The sequence below is a fragment of the Caloenas nicobarica genome, chromosome 10 (assembly GCF_036013445.1).
Source record: "Caloenas nicobarica isolate bCalNic1 chromosome 10, bCalNic1.hap1, whole genome shotgun sequence".
Lineage (NCBI taxonomy): Eukaryota > Metazoa > Chordata > Aves > Columbiformes > Columbidae > Caloenas > Caloenas nicobarica.
The window spans coordinates 3448849-3472867 of NC_088254.1; the positions used below are offsets into that span (position 1 = coordinate 3448849).

Consider the following 24019-nt stretch of genomic DNA (forward strand, 5'->3'; position numbering starts at 1 on the left):
ATGAAGACATTAAAATAGATTCAAGTCTGGAATATCCAGTAAAAGAACCGTCGGAAGAAGAAATCAATACCTACTCCCTCATTTTGGCCCCACATTGATGTCAGCCTGCTGGTTATAGTCACCTTTGGAAGTGTAGGAGTACGCAGATCTTTTTTCCTAGTTCTTTAGCTGGTAAGAACCAGGTTCTTCTAGTTCTCCAGTATATAGTCTGAAGTAGTAACCGAAACGCTGACTTAAGTCTTCTACAAACAGGTGGGAAACTTGGTATTTTACTTAGTTACTGGAAAAATGATGGAACAAAGCTGAAATACATTCCACTTTAAAACAATAAGCAAACATTTACTTGCTCACTTTGTTAACTCACCAACTCCTATATTTTTCTGTAAAGTAGTGGTTTACATGTACAAACTAGCTATTCAGATGACCCATGAGAAGCAGACACGGGGTTAAAGATGCTATTTTTACACAGGCTTGTCCCTAAGGTCTGCTCTGCAGTTCCTATCATAGCCCATTTTCCACTGAGTGCAAGCTCTATTTTCGATTTATAGCTTCTTCATCATGAAAGTCTGCCCTTTTTTTAAGCCGATCTGCTTAGAGGCATCGAAGGAGTATCAACGAGAAATCTCCAAGCCTCTCTTCTGCCCTATGAGTTTAAAGTGATTCTCTCTGTTTTGGTTGGAGAGACATTTTTAAATATCACTGCAGACATGATATTAAGTCATTCTCTTCCATAGGAAGATAAGAAAATCCCTCATTTGCTCATAACACTGGGACCAACACTCCCCAAATAAACGATAGATCAACGGAGACATTTCAAAGCCAGCTCTGATCAGTTTTAAGCAGCACATGTCAACTTGCCTGTCAAATAATTAACAATGTCCAGATCAACAGTAAGTGCACCAATTCGTTCAGTGCCTTAAAAAGCATTTTTCTTCATATTTCAAAGAAACCACTAAAGGATATCAGTCAATAACTAACCTGGCTGTCTTTAGAGCAGCTCACGTATATACCGCAAGTAGCACAGAAGACGACATGCTAAACAGAATTATATTTAGCTATGTGGCATTTCAATCAGGTGCTTTAAAAAAGGCGAGTCTGGGTAACTTCATTTGGCAGTTTGGGTAGGCCAACAACTTGACTAACACCAATTAAACAAAGGCGGATGACAAGGCTGCTTGAGTGATCCCAGGAAAGCGGCAAGTCATTCCTCACAGAGGACACGCATCTCAACTCAGGGCAGCGCCAGCAGAACACAAGCCAGTCTTAATATTAAAGTAGCTTAAAATACCAAAGAGTCTTGTCATAATCACGTGCCTGAATACTACATGGATGGCTGGAAAAGGTTCCCGTGGGCTGACTGCAAACCGAAGGGCTCAGCGTTGCAGGACCGATGCAAGACTCCAGTGACTTTAGGCAGTTTTCATTTTCTGATGAGGGATTCAAAGCAGACGTACAAGTGGTAATCAGGTTCACTAAGTAGCCACATTCTCCCTCTAGTAAAACCTTGAGCTATAAACTATTTCTAATTTGAAGGCCAAAAATAAAATCCCCAACTGGCTGTTGGAATCAGGCACTCAAGCTCTTCACCTGAGGGAGCTGGGCTGGTTGCTTGCCTGATGCTGGCACAGCGCAGGATGCTAAGCTAAGCCTTTTTAGAACTCTATAATTGTCTAGCAAACGCTGCTCTTGCATGCCTGGCTGTTCAAAAGAGCCCACACTGTCAGGAAGCTGGTTTGAATGCATCAAGAAGCATTTATCACAAGAGATTTTCTTCCATGTTGACTTTGTAGACTACTTTCTCTAAGATTTTTCCCAAGATTAAGCTTGTATCATCCTCAGAATAGGCAGGCATTATTTTCCTGTTCTTTCCATTTATGCTTCTCCCTGGCACAACTTAGGGACAAAAGACAATTATCCATGCAGGGAGAAAAAAAATAAATTAGCCAGTATTTATTAGGTTTAACTCCCTTTTTTTAGGTCACTACAGAAATATTATTGTTGTAGTTAATGAATGTACAATAATTTCTCCCAAGCAAAACCACACAGGAGCAGAAAAGCTCCTATATATTGCAAAAAATTGTCAACAACTAAGAACCCACTCCCTGGAAATAAGCAGGAAGGAATTCAGCTTCACAACACTGAAAAGCTGAGTTTCAGTAGGCAGCAATTAAAATTTGTCCAATGTTCACACGTAACACAGCAACAGAAGCCTGCAAACTAAAGATCTGAAAAAAATTTTAAGACTACCAGATTTGCACCCTACAGCTATTGAGAACACTACAAAATGCTGGTGAGGATAACAAAAAATATCTTGTGTTCAGATTAGTTATTTAAAATCCTCAGACTATGCCATTAGAGAGCTAAAGGTTTAAAGTACTCCTCAATTTTGCTTTGACCTTTGCTGATTCAACAACCGTGTTTGAAAGGAAACTGATTACATTTCTCTTAAGCACAAAGGAAGCACATCCTGAATGGCAAACCTCTTTTTTCCCCTTTTATGCATTCTGCAGAAGTACTGAGCTGCTCTGTCTCATCCGTGATGAAGAAGCAGGACATTTGAATACACCGGCCTTTTTAAAGAAATGCCCTTTGCAGAACCGTTGGATTATGTAAGAGGTCACACAATTTGAGTTAGGGCTGAGAACAAGTCATTCAGTGAAAAAAAAAAATCCATCTACATGCACAAGAAATGCTATTAGCAGAAGGTACAACACATTTTAGATACATTTTAAAATGTAAATATATAAAATACCAGCTCCACTGCAGGAGATGGGTTTAGAAGAGGGATGTTTTATTTATTTCAAAAGTTTATTTGCTCTGTAGCTGGAGAGAATTACTGCCCACTAACTGCTAAATTCAGAGTAACACATCTCTAGCAGGTCAGGTCCTGATCTCCCTGGTCAGACAAGCTATATAAGCGGCAGAGGGCAGCCCAAAGCCAGGTTATTCTCCAGGAAAACACTAATATATTCCAGTTACAGGAGAAGACGAAGGCAGGAATTAAATGTATTAACATGTAGCAGGGATGCCACAATTTGTTTGCCAGATTTACGTCCATTTGAAAATGGAAAGATGCTTGCTTCAAGTTGCATTTTTGAATATTTTTCCCCAAGCCACTTCTACAGGGCTGTTCAACTTCTCCCGTTTTGACGATGCCTCTGACCACAGGAAGGTTTTGCAAACTCGAACATCCACACCAAGCCATCTACCAACTCTTCTCGCTTTTATGTAGGATGCGCCAAGGGAAATAGCCTTTGCCTTCCCAGCGCTTTGTGCCAGTACACACAGCTGCATCAGGGTTACGCCATAAATCGGATCCTGCCTTGGACCGGGAGGTTGATCTCGCATGGCCTACTGACACCGCTTAGATTATGAGTACTAAAATATAAACTGCTGAGGGCAGCTCCTCTACGGCATCAAACGTGGCTATTGATGAGATGAAATTCAAGTTCAGTATCGGCCAAGATTAACGCAAGCCTAACGGGATTACCCACACCGTGCATTCTAATCCACACACAGAAATCACCTTCCTCCAGCCGCAGGCTGCTCATCACCAGGAACCAAGCCTGACTTTGTGTCACGCCCCCCCCACCCTCCAGATGATGTGCAGAAGGTCAACAACCCCTCCACAAATGCCAGTTGTGGTTAAAGGGGTCAATTTTCTAGTTTTTTAGCTAAAAGAGTCAGCCTTACAGCTTGAAACACAATGTACAGCCCTCCTGTTTAGGCTCCCCTGCTCTGCAGCAAAGGCAGCAATCCAACTAAGGGCCAAGCAGATTTGGACTCTTCAAGTAGTAGTCAGCATAAAAGGCAGCTGACATAAAATACTGACAGAAACCTGTTCCTTTGTTCAGCATAAACAGGCAAATTTACAAAACCACCCCACCGTGCTACCAATACTAAATATAAGTGAAAAAAAAAAAAACAAACAAAAAACCCAACCCAAACAACGACAGCTGTATCTGCTATAAGGGCTCTGCAAGAATGAAAGTGAAGCCCCCTAACAGTTCACTAAGCAGTTTTTAAACTTTAATTTGGAAATTCTTCTGATTTTTTTTTGAACTGAGCAGCAGTACCAGCACATCACCGATACAATGCATTTAGGCAGATAGCTTGACAGGACTGAAATCTAGAAGATTGAAAGGCAAGGGTTCGAGATGACTTCACTATAAAACTGATGAGATATGAAAAAAGTACAACACAGAAGCCAGTGGCAAGACCCAGCACCAAGAGAACTCAAGCCTGGCCTACTCAATATATCAGGGGATCCAGACCCACCTGAGATGTATTTAAGAGTATTTAACTACATTTCAGAGATTTTTTTTGGTGTTTGAGAAGAGTAAAAATGGTGACCTAAACAATTTGGTTAAAATCTGATTTGAATCATCTCCCTTAAATCAAGTTAAAAAGGCACTTTATCTACTTTATATCACAGCACCGATAAAGAGCTGTCGTACTTAACATGATGACAACAGTAAGAAGTCTTCCGTGTGCTCTTGAACCAAAGACCACATTCAATTGTGCAGCCATTTTACAACAGCATTAAAGGATATTTTTAAAATACCTGATTAAAGACGAGACAAATTTCACTGAAAGAATTTCTCCTGTACCAGGATAACGGTGGTGGTCACAGCAAGAATGTAAGAACAGGGCAAACATGCAGTGATGTTCTGCCAGCCTGCAAGAGTTCGGTGCTGAGGCTCTTCCTAAACCAGAGGTGATGTTTTCATTGCCATCATAGACCAAGTTTATATTTCCACAAAGAAACCAAAAAGCTTTCTCTAGTAATTTTCCATCTCTGAGAGGCAAGAGCTGTGTTTCAGTTTGCAAAAAGAGGACGACAGTTTAATATTTGGAAAACCCTTTGGGAACTATAAATCCATTTATTTTTGTCACACTGAGGCCCCAAAACAGGAGAGCAGCAACGCAGGACAAGGTACTGACTGGGCAGCCAATGTCAGATTAACATTCAGTAGGTGCTGTTAAAAGGATAAATCATCTCTACAGTTAATTTGCTTAAAAAAGGGGAAACAAAATGCAATAATGCTTCGGGAAAAAAAAAAAAAGTGAATGTAGGCCACTGACAAACAACTCACTCTCAGATTTTTACTGGGTACTACAAAGCCACAGACCTTATTGTATCTACTTAAAGCAAGATCTGAGAAGATGAAGACAGAGGTACAGGGACAGAAAAACAGGTCTGTATTCATCCGTGCCCTTTTACAGTTCCTGCCTTGGCTATTATTTATAGCTCCTTAAAAGCTATTACTCTCCTGTCATTTTTGCCCCATTCTCCCAACTAGTTCTCTTCCTAGAAACCAAAACACAACCTTCCCCCCCTCCCCCTTACTCCATATAGTTCAAGACTGGGGTCACTAAATTGATCCTGGTATTGCTAAAAAATAGGAGCTTTGCAAGTCTGAGACCCAAAATATCTAGCTTTGCTTAAAACAATCTTATACCCTTAGCTGGGACCCTAAGTTGCCACTGAGCACTACAGAACTTGCAGCAAAGTGCTGAAAAACCCATCAAGTGCAAAATTTAACAAATTAAATCCGAAAGCAAACTATCAATACTGCACACCTAAGTCTCATATTTGGTTCAGTACTCTCAAAACTGGGGAGATATGTGAACTGTCCTGTCTACTTCAAGGAGTTTGTTTCTGGAAAGAAAAAGCTGGGAAGGGAACACTGCACTACAACATGTTCTAAGGGGAAAAAAAATGGGGAGCATTGCACTGTAACCAATCTAAACACAAATAATCCAACAGAAAGAAAAGCCTTTCACGGTACTGAATGGTTAGAGCCAGGTACTCAAGCACCACTCCCAACCCTTTTGCATCAAGGCACAAATAGGATAAAGCTCAAATATTTCCAAAAGTGCAAGAGTCAGAGGTGACAGCACTAAGATTGTGGGGGAAATCCAAAGGTGAATACAACCTAAAGCATTGTATGATGGGTGCCAGTCATCAACAAAAACACAAGCCCAGATACAGTAGAAGGGAGAGAAGACAATTTTGTGAAATGCAACTTGTTTTTGGCAGTTCTGAGAACACTGGTGCTGGGCCAGAGACATAAGGAGATCCCCAAGTCTGCACAAACAGGTGAAGCTTGTAAGACCAAAAGGTAAGTACCCTGCATTAAATAGAGAAATAACTGGCAGTGTTAGTTTGTAGACTATGGGGACCAAACAGGCACTAAATATACCACTTTTTAAAGTAACAAAGCACAAAGGGAGTGGCAATCAGAATGTTTCTCTCTTAGTGCAGATGTAGAGCAGCTGAACAAAAGAAAAGCTCTCCCAGTCTAACTAAAACATCTATTTGTTCAAATAACTGCTAAAGACAATCCTTTCACCTGCAATTCGGAAGTATCTGCACCAAGTCTTCCAGTATGCCTGAGACATACCCAGATTTTGCCATTAGGTTAAATTAAAATAACTTGTTTCTTTTGGGATGGGTCATACACAGCACAGCACCAGCACTCTGCTCACCTTCTCAGGCTTTTTCTTCCTCTGCATGAAAAAGCGGTGAGGAAAAAAGGAAAAAAGAAAAAAAGCCAGACCAGGCAAGCTGTAGCTTCCCAACATACATAAATACAGAAGAGGAGTCCATCCAGAGGAGACTTGAGTCTCTGAGTCACAAAACCTCCATGTTCAGCTGCTTCAGGATTTTGAAAACACTTCCCCAAGGCGACTCTCTTCTAGCGAAGTGCTAAACCTTGACAGCAACTAACAGCTGAACTCACCGTTTGTGTAGCCTGGCAGTCATCACCAGAGAAAGAAGTTTGCTATACAACTTGTTTTACCACATGCAAACATTGAATGAAATGATATCTCCAAATAATTAAGCTTCCTATTCAGACACATTAAGGTAACTTATCAGAAGCAAAAATTAAGCTCCTGATTGAGCCTACACTGAAAGTCTTCAGCTACCAACTCAAGAAACACAGGATAATGCAACTCTGGTCAAACTAAAAGTTTACTTATTTGGTGACTATCCGCCTTAAAACTGCAATTTTTACATCCTATTACCACATTTCTTACTATACTAAATTCACTAGACTTGCTCTCTCTCTATACATATACATATATTTCCTCCGTGTCATTTATTCTTGGCTTTCTTTGATCTCAACCTCTTAATTCCCTACTAGAACAGTTTTCAGCCTTTTTCTGCTATAAATCCCCTTTCTGAATAACGATGACACAGGACTGCAGAGTACAAATCAGCAGTATGAGTGGCAGAGGACATCATCTGCTGAGGTCTCCGAAACTTTAGGCATGTCTACCAGTGAGGATCCAAACGTTAAAGATTTCCTCTTTCTCTTGCACAACACCCCAGCATGCACTTTGTTATTAAAGACTCAAGTATGAAATTTTGTTATTATACGAATTTTGTCCGCTTGCAAAAAAATCTTAATTTTGGAAAAGACTAATTCTCCTGCAGAGCTCCTCAATATCTGCATAATTGTATGCAAACATTTTCCTTCTAGAACAGAATTTTTACAAGTTTTCTAGACTGATATGCAGAACTAAGAACTACTTCCAGTTACATACTGTGATACGTTTTTCTCATTTCAAACTATACCCCAAAATGTGAATTAATATGTCATCACACTTCTATAAAAATCAGAGAGAGATGCAACAGCACAAAATGTGAGAGTGGGAGTCAGCTGCTTCTAACCTTGGATGCTTAAAGCAAAGCAGAGAGAACAAAACAATATTAAACTATCTGTACATAGAGGCTGGAATATCTCAAGCAGATAATAATAACCAAAAGTACAATAAATGGAAATTCGCTGTCCTTGAAGATATACAGAATACAAGATCAACGACATACTGCAAAACTGTATGTTATGGATCTTCTAATTGTTTGCTCTGACAGCCTGCATAACAAGGGTCATAATTTCACTGTACTGAGACTAAAAACAAAACCCAAACACGCAAGAAGCCAACAAAAAAACAGAAACCAAAACCACTCATATCCAATCCTCACAACGTCTTTGACAATCTCAGATCCTGTATCAAGGGACCTTCCTTCCCTTTCCAAGCTCTGGACCACAATATCAGTTTCAGATTTTCCTCTATCAAGAAAGCATCATCTAATATTTTGAACACTTATGTCAGTCATTACATACTATGTCTAGCATCATGGAAAGACAAGAGCTTCTTAACATTACAACACTTACAAGAATTTAACAAGACTAACAGAAACAGTGCAGCTGAACTCCAATTTCTAACTGCATTTAAACCAGTTTAGCATCAATTATTAGGAGTTTTGAATGAATATGATAGGAATTAAAAAACTATTACATTTACAACTTGAACTTGCTAAAGTAGATTATCTTCGTTAACTACCACAAAGCTTTTCTAACAAACTAGGCAAAAAAAAAAAAATCCAAGAGTGATCAGTCAATATGGTATCTACTTGGTTTTTAAAAATGCACTCAAGCATCTGGGTTTTTTCAAGCTCTTGCTGTATGCCTTCAGTTAATTATTGCAGTCTGCTTTGCGACTGCCATGATGCCTGTTGAGAGCTTACTGCATTGCCAAAATCCTTGTCAAGCTCTTCTCTAGGCATTTAAGTTCAATTTCCTCCTTCTTTTTTTAATTTAAAATATGTTCTTTATCAATTTTATCAACTTCCTAGAATTAAATTTTTTTTTTCCACCCACTTTTACTGCTGAAGGTTTGGACTGATTGTATCTTTTCGCACCTTCCCTTTTCCAGCCCATTATATTCCCCTTCCTCTTATTTTCTCACGTCTTCAATATGCCTCTTAGAAAAATGCATTTAGTTCAGGTTTCCAAACACACACACAAGCTCTAGGGAGAGCCACCATGATCCCTAGGTGCACCCAAAGCCAGCAATAATCCACAAAACGTGGGAAATAGTAAATACCTGTGCTACTTAAACTAAACAGCACTTTCCCTCAACAGATTCACTAATGTAACATTTTAAAATACTTAATGTAAAACAAGCCTGTACAAATATAGTACAATCTAAGACCACTTTTTTTCTTTATTCAATCCAGAACAGGGCATTATGCTCTAAAAAAATTTATCATTCTTTATTATAGCAGAGACCCACAGCTTCTGACAACATATGATGAGGAACCCTTCACAGCTTCAAAAGTTATTGTCTTTTTTCTTGAATGAGTTTGCGTCAGTGCATAAGCAGTGACTTCAACCACACGGATGACCCAGATAAGCTTCAAGCTTATCAACAGGGCATGAATTTTTAAAAGTCTACAGTAGTTGTCTTACTAGGGGACAAATATTTTCAAGTTTTGACACAGATACAGACATTTGATCCAGGTTGAAATGATATTTAGACTCAATCTCCTTCAACACCGAGAAGAGACCATGTAGTACAAGACGTCAAAAAAGCGTTTAACTCAGGGTGAAAACAAATTTAACGCATCAAGTCATGCAAATAACATCTCAGATAATTATCACAATTTGAACAACTGGGTATTATATTTGATACAGAACTTTGATAGCTCCAGAGTTAACTTTTAACAGCCGCTCTCTCTCCTCCAACTTTATATAAGCCAGGTTTCATATTCTAACTCAAAAAAAAAAAAATCACAAGCCACTACAATCATTATGAAATACCCATAAAACAGAGAAGGGTTTGGGCAAGGGAAGAAGAACAGAGCTGCATTGCCTGCCTGTGGTTCAATAGTTTGCCCATGACAATCTGACCTCCTACTATAAAGTTAATATAAGCCAAAGGTGACTCTAGAGGAGAAAGAACAGATGCGGTTTCCCTAATTTAGGAAAGCTTTTAGCACTGCCCTATATAAGAGCCTCATAACAAAAAATAAAATCTCATTAATGTAGCTTGGCGTATCCTATGTTTTTTTTCTGAAATAACAGTACAAGCAGATGGAAAACAGAATGAAATTAAGACACGATAGGTCTCTTAAGCTGATGAAACTGAAGCAAGCTGAAGTATGGGCGGATGCTCGACAAGATAAAATAGGTGATGCAAACAGGAATGCCATCTGCAAGACGCATCGAGTGATCCTTCCACTCCACTGAACCTTGGTCTGGTCCCAACTAGAAGTGTGTCCAGTTTTACACATCACACTCCAGAAAATGTGACTTTAGAAAATCCGCAGAAAATCCCCAGGAACAGCCAGGAAAATGCAACTTCCCAAGAGCAACCATGACAATTAACCTGGAGAAGTACAGCAAGTCATTGCTGATGAGAAGGTAACACCCTCCTCCCCACTCTAAATTGCAAGGATAAAAAGAGTAAAAAGCCCAAGACTATAGGAAAGCAGGTTTAGGTTAGACTTCCAGAAGATCTTTCCAGCTAATAGATATGCAGAAAGTTTATCTAACTTACGATCTTAACAGGTTCATCAGTGGGAGCTGCAGCACCTCCAGCACTTGAAGAAAAGTCTGAATGCTCTGGCTTTACAACCCAAGGATGAATCACAGGCTAGCATTGTCCTTTGCAATGCAAGTTTTTACAATTGCCTCCTCTCAAGTAGTACTTACAGCGAAAGAAACAGCTCATTGTGAAGGGGACAATGTGCCTCATTCATGAATTTAACAAGAAGTAGTCTTCAGACAGTAGTTGTGTTGTAAGGACAGCTAACACCCTCGGCATATTCATCACTTAAAAGCAGTTCCACTGAGTCCCTCGCTTTGAACTGTGTCGTGACAGAATTAAAACTGTTATTTGAAATGTGACCACTAGCAGCTTATTGCCTCTTTACCTGTTAGCTGAGATCTGTCAGAATTCGGTGCAATTTTCGAGAAGTGTACGTACATTAGTCATATTGCTTGTTTTTAATTTTCCTATGCGGGAGTTGTAGGAGGAAGGAGAATAGCAATGGTGGGAAAGAGAACAGAACTTTGAACACTTTCCTCGCTGCTCAGCCCACACCCTCACTCCATAAATGCTGTACGAAACTGGTTTTTAGTTTTATCTGGGGACCATTAAAATAATGTCAGAATACAATCAGTGCAAAATGGATGAGAATCAGCAGTTGGAAATAGCACAACAAGTATAAAAGCAAGGTTTTTCACTCGCTCTTTTAAGAAGAAACTCATTTAAGAAGCTCCTCTTTCCTGATTTTATGGTCATTTCTGTACTGGTTTCTGCCACCAGAAAAGCCACATTCTATTTTTAGCCAGCTAGCTCCTTCTCATTCATCCAAACAGAGGATGAAGAGAGCAGAGCTACACAAGCACCATCTAACTTAATTTGTTTTTATTTCCACTTCTGTCTAGCTTTGAATAATAACCCAAGCAATTAATAACGCGGTTTTCAGTTTTAAAAATGTGATGTTTAAGAACACCCTCCTCTACAGAACACACAATTTGGTTCTGGTTTTAAGCGCACTTTGCCAGACCAAAGCTCTGGAAAGGGAAGAACTCGAAAAATTGCTAGCAATTCAACTCGCATGTCAGTGTGCTGAACAAACACTCTGGATTTCATGGGGGCAGTCCAAGCATCTGTTTTAGACAACAGTCAAATACAACCATGCTACTTTAACTTCAAACACTCTAGGGTGAAATTATTAGTAAACGGAAGCCTTTATTTCTAAACAAGCAGCTGGAGAAACAGAGGTATTGCAAAGGCTAAAAAACAGCAACTGGAAAAGGCGTGTTATTCACCACCAAACAGCAAGTCAAGCACCATTCCATAAGGAGGAGGATGTTTGTTTTGAAGCACTGAAGCGATTTTCCAACAAATACCAGTTGGAAACTACAGGTTTAACACAGATCATCTTGACAGACTGGCTTTTTTCCAGCTGTTCCTCCTCATGATTCTTCATCTCTCTTCTAACCCTCCTTTCTGCCACTTCATCTAAACTACGCTCTGGATACAAGTGATGAGCTAACGTGCGCCAGAAATGCAGCCTTGAAGAACCTGACAAGTTTCTCAGAAGAATATTCAGGAAAAGTTAAATATCTGACATGCATTTTTTTCTGTGATCTTTAGGTGCTTACGCAAGAGTTTAAAAGTAATCCATAGAAGTGTCAAAAACCTACTTCCAGTTTTAGTAAATTTAAGCCTACGGTTGGGTTGGATTAAACATATTCTAAATTACATTAATTCTGGAAAAATCACTGGCAATTCAACAGTGATCTCCTGTCGAAAGCAGGAAAGAAAAAGCTGCTTCCCACAGACACTCAGGATTCCACTGGGCATTTTCTGTGCCAAGTGAGCGGTGACCTGCCCTGCAGTTTCAACAAGTTCATTACCATTCCTTTATCATCCTAAACTTATATGGTGTTACTGTAGGTTCAACAAGTTCATTACCATTCCTTTATCATCCTAAACTTATATGGTGTTACTGTAGGTTCAACAAGTTCGTTACCATTCCTTTATCATCCTAAACTCATCTGGTGTTACTGTAGGTTCAATAAGTTCGTTACCATTCCTTTATCATCCTAAACTCATCTGGTGTTACTGTAGGTTCAACAGCACATGGACTATCACCTTTTGCTCCATATCAATAATAAGTAACCTAATTCTTGCGTGTACACTTTGGGATCCTTCCGAATACCTTCAAAGCCCACACCTGTGCGTTAGATTTTTTTTTTTTAAATGAGTTGAATGAGTTGTCACCAACATACTTGCACATGCCTGTTCAAACCACAACATCATTTTTTCTAATGACTTACAAGGAGTATACACAATTCAGGAAATGGCTGTACCTATTCTTCATGCCAAAACCAAAGAGGAATTGTTCTGTTTCATTAAGCATCTCACTTGCCATTATTTGCTGCAAGAAAACAGTTCCTCTGTGGCAGGGACTACAATCTTTAATTTTTTTTGCCCTTCTGCTACAACAGCATTCAAATTGGGGTAAAAAAAATCAAGAGCAGCAATAAACCTTATTCAGAAGAACCTCCACCTTTCACTTGGCTTCAAAGTGCTCTACCTCCTTTCCAAGAAAATTCACACTCACCTGTGTAAACTCCTACAGCAGCAGACACTCAGAGCCTCCCTTACCATTTAATTGCCCGGATGACCCTAGTCAATCAAGTAAAAATTTAATGAGCTTTCATGATACATCTGGGGTCTGCAGTCTTAGATCTGCTGCTGCTTGGTTACCTTCAGGTCAGGTATGGAAGTCACGATTAAGACACAAAGAGGCTGAAGCCTTCCACCTACCCCAAAAAGTTATTTCATTGTTGACCTCCAGATATATAACTACTGTCAAACACCAAATGTTTGTACTGCCTACCAGCTATTTGAAATTGTTATACCAGCTGCCAGCATTTGACACCTTGCTTGCAACTCTGCACAGGAACAGCTTCAGGCACACAGCCCATTTAAACTGAACGTCAAAAGACTGCTCTCACCTCGCTTCATCCAAACACAAGGGGAAGCACCCACGGCACAGGCAGATTAAGCCTGAGATGATGCTCAGATAGCACAGCTATCACACAAAGCAGACAGCACCTCTGCAACAGAGAACCAGACTCGAGGCACTGCTCAGCCCCACTAGCACATTCCTGCCAGGTCCCTCATTCCCACTGAACCCCAGTGCAACTTGCCCAGACTCTTTTAGGCTCTGCAAGAAGTCCCTCGTATTGCAGAAAGCCCACAATTTTAATTCATCCGGCCTGGATGCCAAAGCTGCTTCTGTTTGATTAACAGAGGCTCAGTTCTAGTTTCAGACTGCAAAATCTGCACATACTAAGTCAATAATTGTGATCTGGGATCTTCAGGACGTTATTTCTTTCATCTACATCTCTCCTACCACTGCCAAATATGCTGAAAGCCTCATTTTTTTCTAGAGCAAGCAGCTGACATGCTGCAAGGCAAATTCACCTCGGTAGAAGGAAAGCGCTAGGACTGAATAATCTCTGCAGAGCAGAAAGGAAGAAGAGGGAAAGAATGATGAAACGACAAAGCCTTGCGTGGGACTGGTATAGTAGTAAGGCATCCCTTCCTAACAGGTAAATTTTCCCCTCACACACATCAACTGCGAGCCGAGACCCCTGCCCTTCACAGCACTTACAGGCCAAGGCATCCCCGCCATCAGCTTCACCACGACGCTGCATAGGAAGCCGCCTCAGCAAGCCTGGAGCAGCTAACGCCCGCCTTCCCGGCCGCACGACCGAACGCGCGTTTTTTAGAGCGCTGCAGGAACCTTCCCGGGAGCGGGAGGCTCACTCGGGGTCAGCCCAGCCCCTCGGCCCCGCTTCGTTCTGACCCCAATTGCCATGCACTTGGCTGCAAACCCATGGGGAGGAGGCACCCCGCGCTGCATTTACCTCACGCTTCTTCAAGGAAGAGAGAAGGGTGGGTTTGGCTTGGGTTTTTTTTTTTTTTTCCCCCTTCTTCTTTTACGCTCCTATCAGAGGACCTCTTTAGTTGCTAAGGAACTACGGTTTTATTGCATTATAAATGATTTGAGGCAGGTTCAGTAGGCGGGAGATGTTCCATTCTACCGGCAGCCTCAGGAGTAGCCGGGGCGGGGGGGGGGGGACCCGCCGCGGCGCGGCCCTGTCAGCCCCCCCCTCCCCTGAGGGAACCGAAAACACGGGGGGGTTTCCCCCAAAACCCTGGGTCGGGCCCCCCCCAACACGGGTCCAGGGGGTAGGGCGCAGTGTACCCCCGCACCGCTTGACCTCCGTCCCCCGCCACAGCCACCCCCGCAGCAACCAGCCGCCCCCACCGCCCCGCGCCCCCCCGCCTCCGCCCCGCCGCCCTCACCGTTCTGCGCCGCGGCGGGTCCCGGCAGGAGCGCGGCCGTCGCCAGCAGCAGCGAGAAGGCGGCGGGGAGCGGCCCGGAGCGCGGCATCCTCCCGGAGGGGAGGCAGGAGGAGGAAGGGGGCGGCGGGGCGAGGCGGGCGGCGGCGGGAGCGAAGCGGCTCCGTCCTTCTCCGCCGACCTCCTACCGCAGCGCTGCGCCCGCTCTCGCGACGCCGCCGCCACCTCTCGCGAGATTTCAGCGGGGCGGGGGCAGCGGCGGGACGGGCGAGAGAGCGCGGGGCGTGGCAGCGCGCGGGCCGCCCGCCCGCCCCTCGCGGCCGCCATGTTGCTGTGAGGGACGTTTGGCCCAGGGCGGTTGTTCTCTCATGACTGAGGCGCCTGACCCCAGCACGGGGGAAGGACCGAGAGACATCGTGAATCCTTAATGTAAAACACAGTCTCTTCCCGGAATATATACTGGTACCTGTGTACATACTGACACCCGTTTTTACAAGTTAATTTAGGGGGAAGGACTGAGAGACATCGGACTACGAATCCTTAATGTAAACCACAAACTCTTCCCAGAATATATACTGATGCCCGTATACGTACTGATACCCGTATTTACAAGTTAATTTAGGGGGAAGGGTACCCAAAGTGCCAGGAATCCATACCTTAAATAGATTGATAAGGGGAAGGGTTTTGTATGTAAACTGAGGCAGGGTCGGGTGGTCCGTAAACCCTGAAGGACCAACCGATGGGGAACAGGGAGGGAAATCGCAGCCGGGATTTTGGGGGATATAAACAGGGGCTTTTCGCCCTATTATGTGTGCCTGCCTTTAGGTGGAACACCCGGTGCTGCAATATCGTTATTAAAAAAAAATCGCTTTGCTGAGAGATCCCGCCTGAGCCTATTCTATTTGCAGAATAATTGTTTCCTACATTGTCCCCGTTCCCCCCGTCAGCTTCGCGTCCGCACACATACAAAACACTAAAATTATTTTAGATGCCATTTTATCAATCACTGCTACTCATTTATATAAAAAAAATAAAACGGTTAATGTGTTTTTTCAAGCACCCTCTCCTTTTGGCACGAGCAGGAATCCGAGGCCACAAGAAGCAAAGATTTTCCCCAGGTTAGCGGGGCAGTTGGGGGCAGAAAGCACAAAAGCTCATTCCCAGTTCACCGGACCTGCCAAGCGCCACAGAAAATGTGCGATGCTGAGCTTTGGGCAGGTTTTCCCTTTATTTCTCTGTCTGTAAAACACTGATGCCAGGGCAGATCTACTTACGCTGCAGTTGCTTTGTACTGCACTGGTGAGCCCAGCCCATGGTAAACTCAACATGGAATTTAAGCCAGATTTCTGTTTGCTCAGGACAAGACAAACTGCTGGATCCTGCTGCTGAATGTGAGTCTGTTCTATTGCACACTCCAAGCGAGGAGATACAGGAGTTGCAGGAGACCGTTGGACAGACCAGCAAAGAAGGATGCTAGAGAAAAAAATAAGGGGGGGGCAGGGTGCAGAAAATCCCTGAAAACCAGATTTTCTGCTTTCTGCAGACTCCTCTGTTTCCAGCACAGAGATCTCTGCAGGCATTGGTGTCCCCACAATGGAGAGGACTGGCTCATCCTGGTTATTCTCAGCTGATCGTTTGCAAACCGAATCCTTTTATTGCTGGCGTGACTCAAAGACTGAAAAGGTGGATCGGACACACCTTTTCCATTAAAACCCTGCTCCTTGCTTGAAGCCAGGGAAATCGCTGCTCGAGCACTTCAGGACTTGGATGACGATCTTCATGGGGCTGAGGTCACACATGAGAAACGTTTGGGCATGTACAGGTGTTGTACATAATCCCGGCTGCCCCTAACTCCCCAAGGATGCCGTGGTGCTCGATTTGATGTGTATCCGATATTCCACTGTGCCGTGTATCCTGTGCCGAAGAATTTCCATGGTGCATTTCCATGACTCACTATTCATGCCAGCTGAATCATCTGTGACACTACTATTTGTTTTCTTGCCATGGTGCAGAAACATCCTTTTTCCCCTCCTCTCTGTGGAACAGCTCAGACAGTAGCACTTGCAAACCAAAAGGAATAGGCAAAAAAAAATGAAGGTTTCACACAGCGGTGTCCTTCTTTCTGCACTTTGCGTGGTGTTTTGCCTGCTGAATGTTAGCTCCAGAGGATTTTGCTGTAACTCTCCCTTTTGCAAACACCCACTCGGTATTAGGCCTTACCTACACTCGAATGTTTTCCAAGTTTGGAACTAGTTAGCGATGTACTTGCCTCTGAGCATGGTTTGTATCTGCACAGTAATACTTGTTTCGTAACCATGGCAGCTCACAGTGACTCATGCTGCCAGAGGCCTGGGCCAAAGTTAGCAGAAGGCTTTTTTAATTTTTTTTTTTTTTTCCCCTCTATAACCAGCTCAGCACGCCGTTGTTTTGCTAGATCTTCTCCCCACAATTGCATAACTCACCCGTCAGGTTCTCATTCCTCTGGCTCTGTCCTGGGGACAACCCCCGGGACACGCTGCCCTGCTTACGACTGGTTTGGCTTTGCCGGAGCGTGGGGCTGCGGCTGCTGGAGTTTCCCTCGAAGATTTTGGTCAGAGATGGTTACCCGGAGCGGTTAACGAAGGTGCTGCACAGACTGAGCTACCTGTGGGTTTGTGGTTGGCGCAGAGTTGCTGTGAACATATGACACAAGAAACCAAAGCAGAAGATTGCCACAGCCAGAAGAGGATTGTGCTGACAGGCCCAATCTGTTGCCTTCAAGAGTCTTTTGGGGTTCCTACAGATCCCTAATGTAGCAAGATCTATTCCTGCTATACTCGGGTATCCAGCCATGCTTAGCATCAGGTAAAAAGCTGTTCTTTTATCATACAAGAGCACATCCTCTTACAAGAGGTTGCTCTTGTTGTGGAGGAAAATAGGATTCACCAGCACTGGATCCAACACAGTGGCTTGATAGTAAGGAAATTGTTTCTTACAAAGGCAGGCTGAGTTTTGTGGTGCGGGGATTCCTGACCTCCTGAGTGGCAGGGGAGCTCAGACATGTCAACAATGTTTCCAAATACAGTAACTCAAAATCCCTGTGTTTCCCTTTCAGTCAAGACCCAGCTCCTTTTTGCCTGGGGTGTCTCAATTTTTACTCTCCGGTTATTCCTCAGTACAACAGAAAATCTTGGATTTGAAAGAAGCAAAGAGGAAGAAAAAACAAACCAGCAGCAGCAAATTCAGGAGAAAGTTTCAATTCTTCTAGCATTGCAGAACAGCAAAGAGACTTTTTTTTTCTGTATTATCTTTGAGTATGTCTTCTTGCAACTGGAAGTGTTTAAGGCATCCCTATTATTTCAATGTAGTTATTGATATGGTTTGGCACTCTAAGAAAGCTCTGCCTCTAGAAGTCTCTCTTGCCATCACCTTCTTTTGAATCTATTATTGGCAAGTTGAAAATGTAGGGTAGAGCATGAAATGCTCACTGATGTCTAGCAGTGAAACTTTGCTATTGCAGCTGCTCTCAGGGCTGAGAAACGCTGAATAACAGCGGTTAATGCTTTGAGGGTGACATGCTAGAAAAAACACAGATCCACATCCAGCAGCCTCGTCCGCAGACACACGCACACGGTGTGCTTGCAAACCAGAATGCCTCGGCACTGGAAGACTGCATTGTTAAGCGTGCAATCAAAAGATAACGCACTGTGTTTGTTTTGTGCATGCAGGGGGAGAGGTGAATGAGCAAACACAATGCAATCTATACGTGCATATACATTATATAAGGCTGCCAGCCCTTGGCATTCATTGCAGAGGTTTACTGGAGGTAAAGTATTCTAAAAGGTAGCTCTGGCCTTTGGGTTATGCACATGATTAATGTTATTTTAATCTCCCCAAAGGCACAATGGTAGGTGGGGAACATCATTAACACAGTCAGATACCTGAGTGGAGCCACCAGGCAGAGGTGACACCCATCCCAGCGAGTCACCAGTCAGTCATCCTAAATAGCCAGAGGAAAGACTGAACTGAAAAAGTTGGAAGAATGAGAGGCAGAAGAAAAGCTCATAAAATCATAGAGTAATGTGTTCTGAGGATTGAGAGGCAAAGGGAAAGCTGCTGAAATTATAGAGAAACGGGCTTTCTGAGGAAAAGAGGAATGACCCCAGGGTAGTGATGAGAAGACAATATAGATGTGCTTTCTTATTTTGCAGAAAGCTGGCTTTGCGCATCTCAGCCTCACTGGGTGATGGCAGTTCGGTTATTTCGAGTGATCTCCCATCCTCCCACGTGTTCAAATGTTCCTGTCAGAACTGGTCAAAATGTTTAAACTGATTTTTTTTTCCTCCCTCTGAGAAGAAGTATCTTTTCAAGCAAAACAAACATGGTGACAGGGTAATTATGGTCAGAATGATCCACAACGTAAACAAAGAGTCCCATGGGAAATATCAGCACATTTGATTTCATTTTTGTAATAACAAAAAGAACACCTGAAGTTTGTCTAACTTTATTTTTGCAGAAAAAGAGCAAGAACAACAAAAAGAGAGCACTTTTTTCCTGTCTCTGACCCAACCCCAAAGTTATTTCTCTCAATTGCAGATCTTCATCCAGCTCAGCCACACAGTAGTGTTTTTCTCTACCCATTTTTTTTTCAGAGAACTGGGTCCAATAGCTTAGTTTCCAGTTACAGATACACAAGAGCTCTTCCCTGACCTCATTATCCCAAGGAAAGGGATATCGTTATCCTCCTGCTCTCGTTAGGAGCAGCTCCAGGATGCAGGGGGACAGCTATGCTACACCCCAACTCTGTTCCACATGCTGTGGGTCCCAAACAGAGACCTCCAAAAAGGCACAAAGGGAAAAAGCTGAACACCTGGAGCAATTGGCAGGATGCAAAGGTGAAGTTGTGGGTGATGCCATCCGAAGTAGACAGCAGGTGGCACCCATGGATTAGCACAGGGTGAGCACAAGCCAGACTGGGCAATGCCTAAAGCTCGGGTTTAGCTTCGTCTCCTGGAAAAGCAGGGAAATGGGTTCTTTAAATCGCATGCAGGGGCATCTCTGTGTCCTGGGATTATTCCCCACAAGGCACTCAGGCTATTCCCATCACGTTTTGTTAGCCTAGGGGCTAGGCCTGGCTTTGGTCAAGGGCTGCCCACAGCAAGCAGAGCTGTTGTGCCAAGGCCACTGCTCCCTAAGGGACAGGGAAGGAAGTGGGACACCAGGGCTGGCAGAAAAGGACCCACCCCAAAGTACCTGAGCAAGGAAAGCAGGACGCAGCCAGGGTCAGCCGAGAGTCCCAGTCATCAGGCATGTGCACAGTAGTAAGTTAGGCTTGAGATCAAGCTGAGAAATCAATCCACAGGGCAGGATCAATCCTGGTGAGGGCAACTGGAGTCAGACACAGCCAGGTGAGTCCTAAGCAGGTCCAAGGTGACAAAGCAGACCTGAGTTCACACTAAAAAAAAAAAATAAATCAGCTCAGATCAGGATTTAGATCAACAGGGCTCATAGCTAGGTACAAGTGTAGCTAGGGCTGAACTAGAGACCAGCACCCCAAGGGCACAGCTCAAGTAAGGACTGAGTGTCCTGGGCCAAGCTTAAATAGGCTCCCAAGCCCATGGGTGGGAGTTCCAGGTGGGACTGCTCAGGGCTGTTAGCACCCCCAGGACTTGTCACCTGGAGTCACCTTGCTCAAGTGATAGAAGAGCTTGTGCCATCCCCAAAATGCTGCACGCTGTGTTTTATTAATACATCATTTTTATTAATGTTTTTTATACATACATATTTTAAGGAATACATCGAGGGATGCCTCAGTGAGCCACACGGTCCCTCACCTCCTCCTCAGGGCCATAGTTGGCTGTGCCACCCTGGCCTTCTGCTCTTCCCTCCTGGGCTCGTGGTTCCCAGTCCCAGCTCCCCCATGACGTGAGTCTCTTCCTAAAGGAGCACCCACATACGGGCATCACTGCGGGGGTGCTCAAGCCTGGTTTTGGGGGGCTGGAGGCAGCCCAGTGACCCGGACATCGATGACAGCTGTGTTCTCATCGCTTCGCATCGACCGCAGTCCTCTCGCTGCCTTCCCCCTCGGTCCCAGCCATGTGCAGCCAACCAGGCAGAAACGCCAATATGTTGGACTAAATGCCGATGATTAAAGTGAAATGAAGATGATCAGGCTTGGATCATTGAGGGGGACAACAGAGGGAATAGCCCAGCCAGGAGTTCATTATCCAGCTGATAAACAACAGCTCGTGGCAGCATGGATCACTCACGATGGTGGGCAGTGGGAGACCATACGTGTCACGTGTGCTGGTTATCACATTATATGTGACATTTATCTATTTTTAGCATCCCCTACAGGTCAGCTTTTACCAGCTAAAACAAAATTAAAGGTATTAGCCAGCCTTTACAGTATGGTAAATGATACAATTAGCTCAGCCTATTTTCCTAATCCTGTGTGATGCAGGTCAGATTAGACGTGGGTTTTTCTAGCCTTAATGGCTCTCTTGGCTTCCTCTGGTTAGGCCTTTTGAGATGGGGCTGTCTGTGCTGGCCTGGGGGGCATTTATTTTAGCCAGTGATGCCACGGTTTAATAAAAGCGATTTGATGAAACCTGACGCTCCCTTTTCCCTTGAGAGTATGACACCTAAAATAAACACCAGTCCTATGAGAGAACTGGGTCCCCCCGTGTGAGCACTAATAGGCTTTAACGGCCTCGAGCAGCTTCACCTGAGACCCCCACCCACACACCCTCTGCCCATCGCTCCATATAAGCTCAGAGCCAGGCAGCTGCTCTTGGTTTGAGCTGGAGTGAGTCTGTCTTAAGTTGGGCTTTCAGGCTGTGTTGGTCAGTGCTATACCACGTTAAGGCCTAGAAATGAGCTAGACTGGGAAAACTGGGGGTTTCTATGGAGGTTTTAGGCTTTGTTTGTGTTGGGGATAAGTGTCTGGGCTTCAGACTTTTTTGCACCTTTAAGAAGCAAAAGTTACTGGGGAAGCTGCAGTGAAGAGGGCTTGGGAAGAGCTTCTAGATGCAAATGCAAAAAGAAAAGCAATTTCTGAGCAGAGGAATTTTTAATTGATAGGAGAAAATGAGCAATGGGGGGTAGCATTGAGTGACCGTGGGCTCAGCTGAATAGCTTCAGTATCTCACCTACAAAAGCTCAGAGGAGTTGTCAATAGGGAGGTTTAATTGATGGCAAACATTATGGCTGGTACAGAATTAGAGACACTCCAGACTGAGCAGGGAGGACTTTTATAGCAGTGAACAGATGAGTGTTGTGAAAGATGACTATGATTCTTTGGGCATTTCTGGGTTAGATTGCAGTAAAATTGCAGCAAAAAGCAATTTTGCTTTAATCAACTATATAACAAAGCCCCAACATAGTAAAGAGCAGAAGGCATCAGAAGATACGAAATTGTCAGCATTGCTGGAGCTGAAAGATAAGATTGTACTCCTTACAGCTCGCCTGAAAGAAGATAAATTATCCACAGGGGCAACTCTGAAAGGAAATAATGGACAATTAAAGTTGTTTGAATTACAGTTTTGGGGAAGCATGGGGGGAAAAAAGCTGGTTTCGGTGGAAAGTCTGAAACCTCCTTCATGTGTGCTTTTAGAAAGCAGAACTAGTTTTGGGGAAAAAAAAAATATAAAATAGGCATGGCAACCCCTAAAGAAGAGCATAGGATGTGTTAAGAAGGGACCTTAGAGAGCGATGCTGAGCCTGAGGGATGTGTGCATGGAAAGGGAACTGCTCTGAGCTTGCCAGCAGCGAGAGGCAAATCTGGGGAAGCCTGAAGAGTGGTGAGAAGGCTGGAAATCTCATCCCTGGAGGTCCTTGCCAGCAGTCCTTGCTGGTTTGCCTCTCAGAGCCCGTGGGCGGTGGAGGATGGTTGTGTTCCAGCAAGGCTGGGCTGCTGGGAGCAGAGGTGGGTGCTTGTGCAGCATCTCTTCACCCTCCCTCCCTTCCCCAGGGTCTTCAGCACACAGTGTTGTGCCCTGGGATGCTGGTGGGCTTTGGGAACGCTTCCCAAACTTCAGATAAACCTTGGTCCCGAGGCCGTGTGGTCTCTAGAAAAAGCTGATGAGGTGGGTGCAGAGGTATGTGGTTATTTCAGGTTTCTGCTGATGTCTGCCCTTCTTTGGGCTCGATTTAAGCACAGTGCAAACAAACCACAGGCTAAAGGTTAAAAAAAGGCTGCTAGAGGAGTGTGTCTGCGTGAGCTCAAATAACCGTCCTGAAGCCACCTGTGTGTCTGATGGGGCTTTGCTTGGGTTGGCCAGGCCATGTCGTGTCCCCAGGTGAGTCCTGCTGTGGGACAAGGTGGTCCATGCTGCAAACCTCCCCTGAGGCCCATCAAGCTGCTGCATAAGTGTGGGGGAAGGAACAGCTGATCTTCAGTTTGTCGTGACAATGTCTTTGCCTGGCTTTGTGAGTGGGAATCTCCTTGTGGGACTGTGCCTAAGCAGGTGACAGGATATTTGGGAGAAATTCGGTGTATCCCGTGCTACAAGATCCCCTAAAAAGCTGACAGTTCCTCTTGCCATCCCACTGACCACCTGTTGAGGGGGCCCAGCTCCAAACAGATGGCAGTGGGGAGGACTGCGATGGGGATGGTGGTGCGAAAGTGGCATCTTGTGCATGATACGTTTGACATGTTGCCATGGGACAGCTGCAATTTATAAGCCTAAAGCATCAGCTGTAGACAAGCTTTGTGGTGACTTCTGCAGTTGCCGTATTTCTTTCCTTGCTGGCAGCTGCCTTGGAGGAAGAGAAGAATGAGGAGGAGGATGGTGATGGTGCTGAGATGGAGGAGCTGCTTTGGGAAGGGCTTTTCTTGGAAAAATCTCTGTTCTGCGCAGCACAGGGTGGGCTCCAAAAATGTGTGGGAGAGTCTGGAAATGTGGTACACTAGCGCTTGGCTTCCTGACATCAGCTACTCTGGGAGCAGCAGCGTGGGGGTTATTCCCTCTGAAGGCTTCATTTTTCTTTGGATCATGCTTTTCCCACCGCTGTAATAACTCCTTCTCCCCATGACCTCTTGGGACCACTATGGCACAGATGATGGTGAGGATGGAGCAGCCGATGGGCAGCCGGGATGTGCTGCAGTGCGTTGCTCTGAATACTTCTGCTAAATTTTTACCCAAGCTGGTAGGAACCAAACCACCCCTTAGGCTTTGACCTCATTTCAGGCTTAGGTAAATTTTGCTAGTGTGTTCCTGGGGAGAAGAGGGACAGCCAGCAACGTGATCAGCACTTAAGCTGCCCTAGAAAACTGGGCTTAAAAGGGATATTTGGCGTGTCTAACAGCAGGGACACTAATGGCATCATGGTTCCTTTGCTTTAGGGATGC

The 24019-nt window shown here is 44.2% G+C and overlaps 1 protein-coding gene across 1 annotated transcript in view; it reads right to left on the bottom strand.

The window, feature by feature from the left end:
• Positions 1-14903, bottom strand: part of NPTN (neuroplastin) — a 55035-nt gene extending 40132 nt beyond the window's left edge. The window contains exon 1 of the mRNA XM_065641684.1: positions 14692-14903. Within this exon, the coding sequence (XP_065497756.1) occupies positions 14692-14779 (88 nt within the window). The 5' untranslated portion in view covers positions 14780-14903. The remainder of the gene's footprint in view (positions 1-14691) is intronic.
• Positions 14904-24019: the final 9116 nt, after the last annotated feature.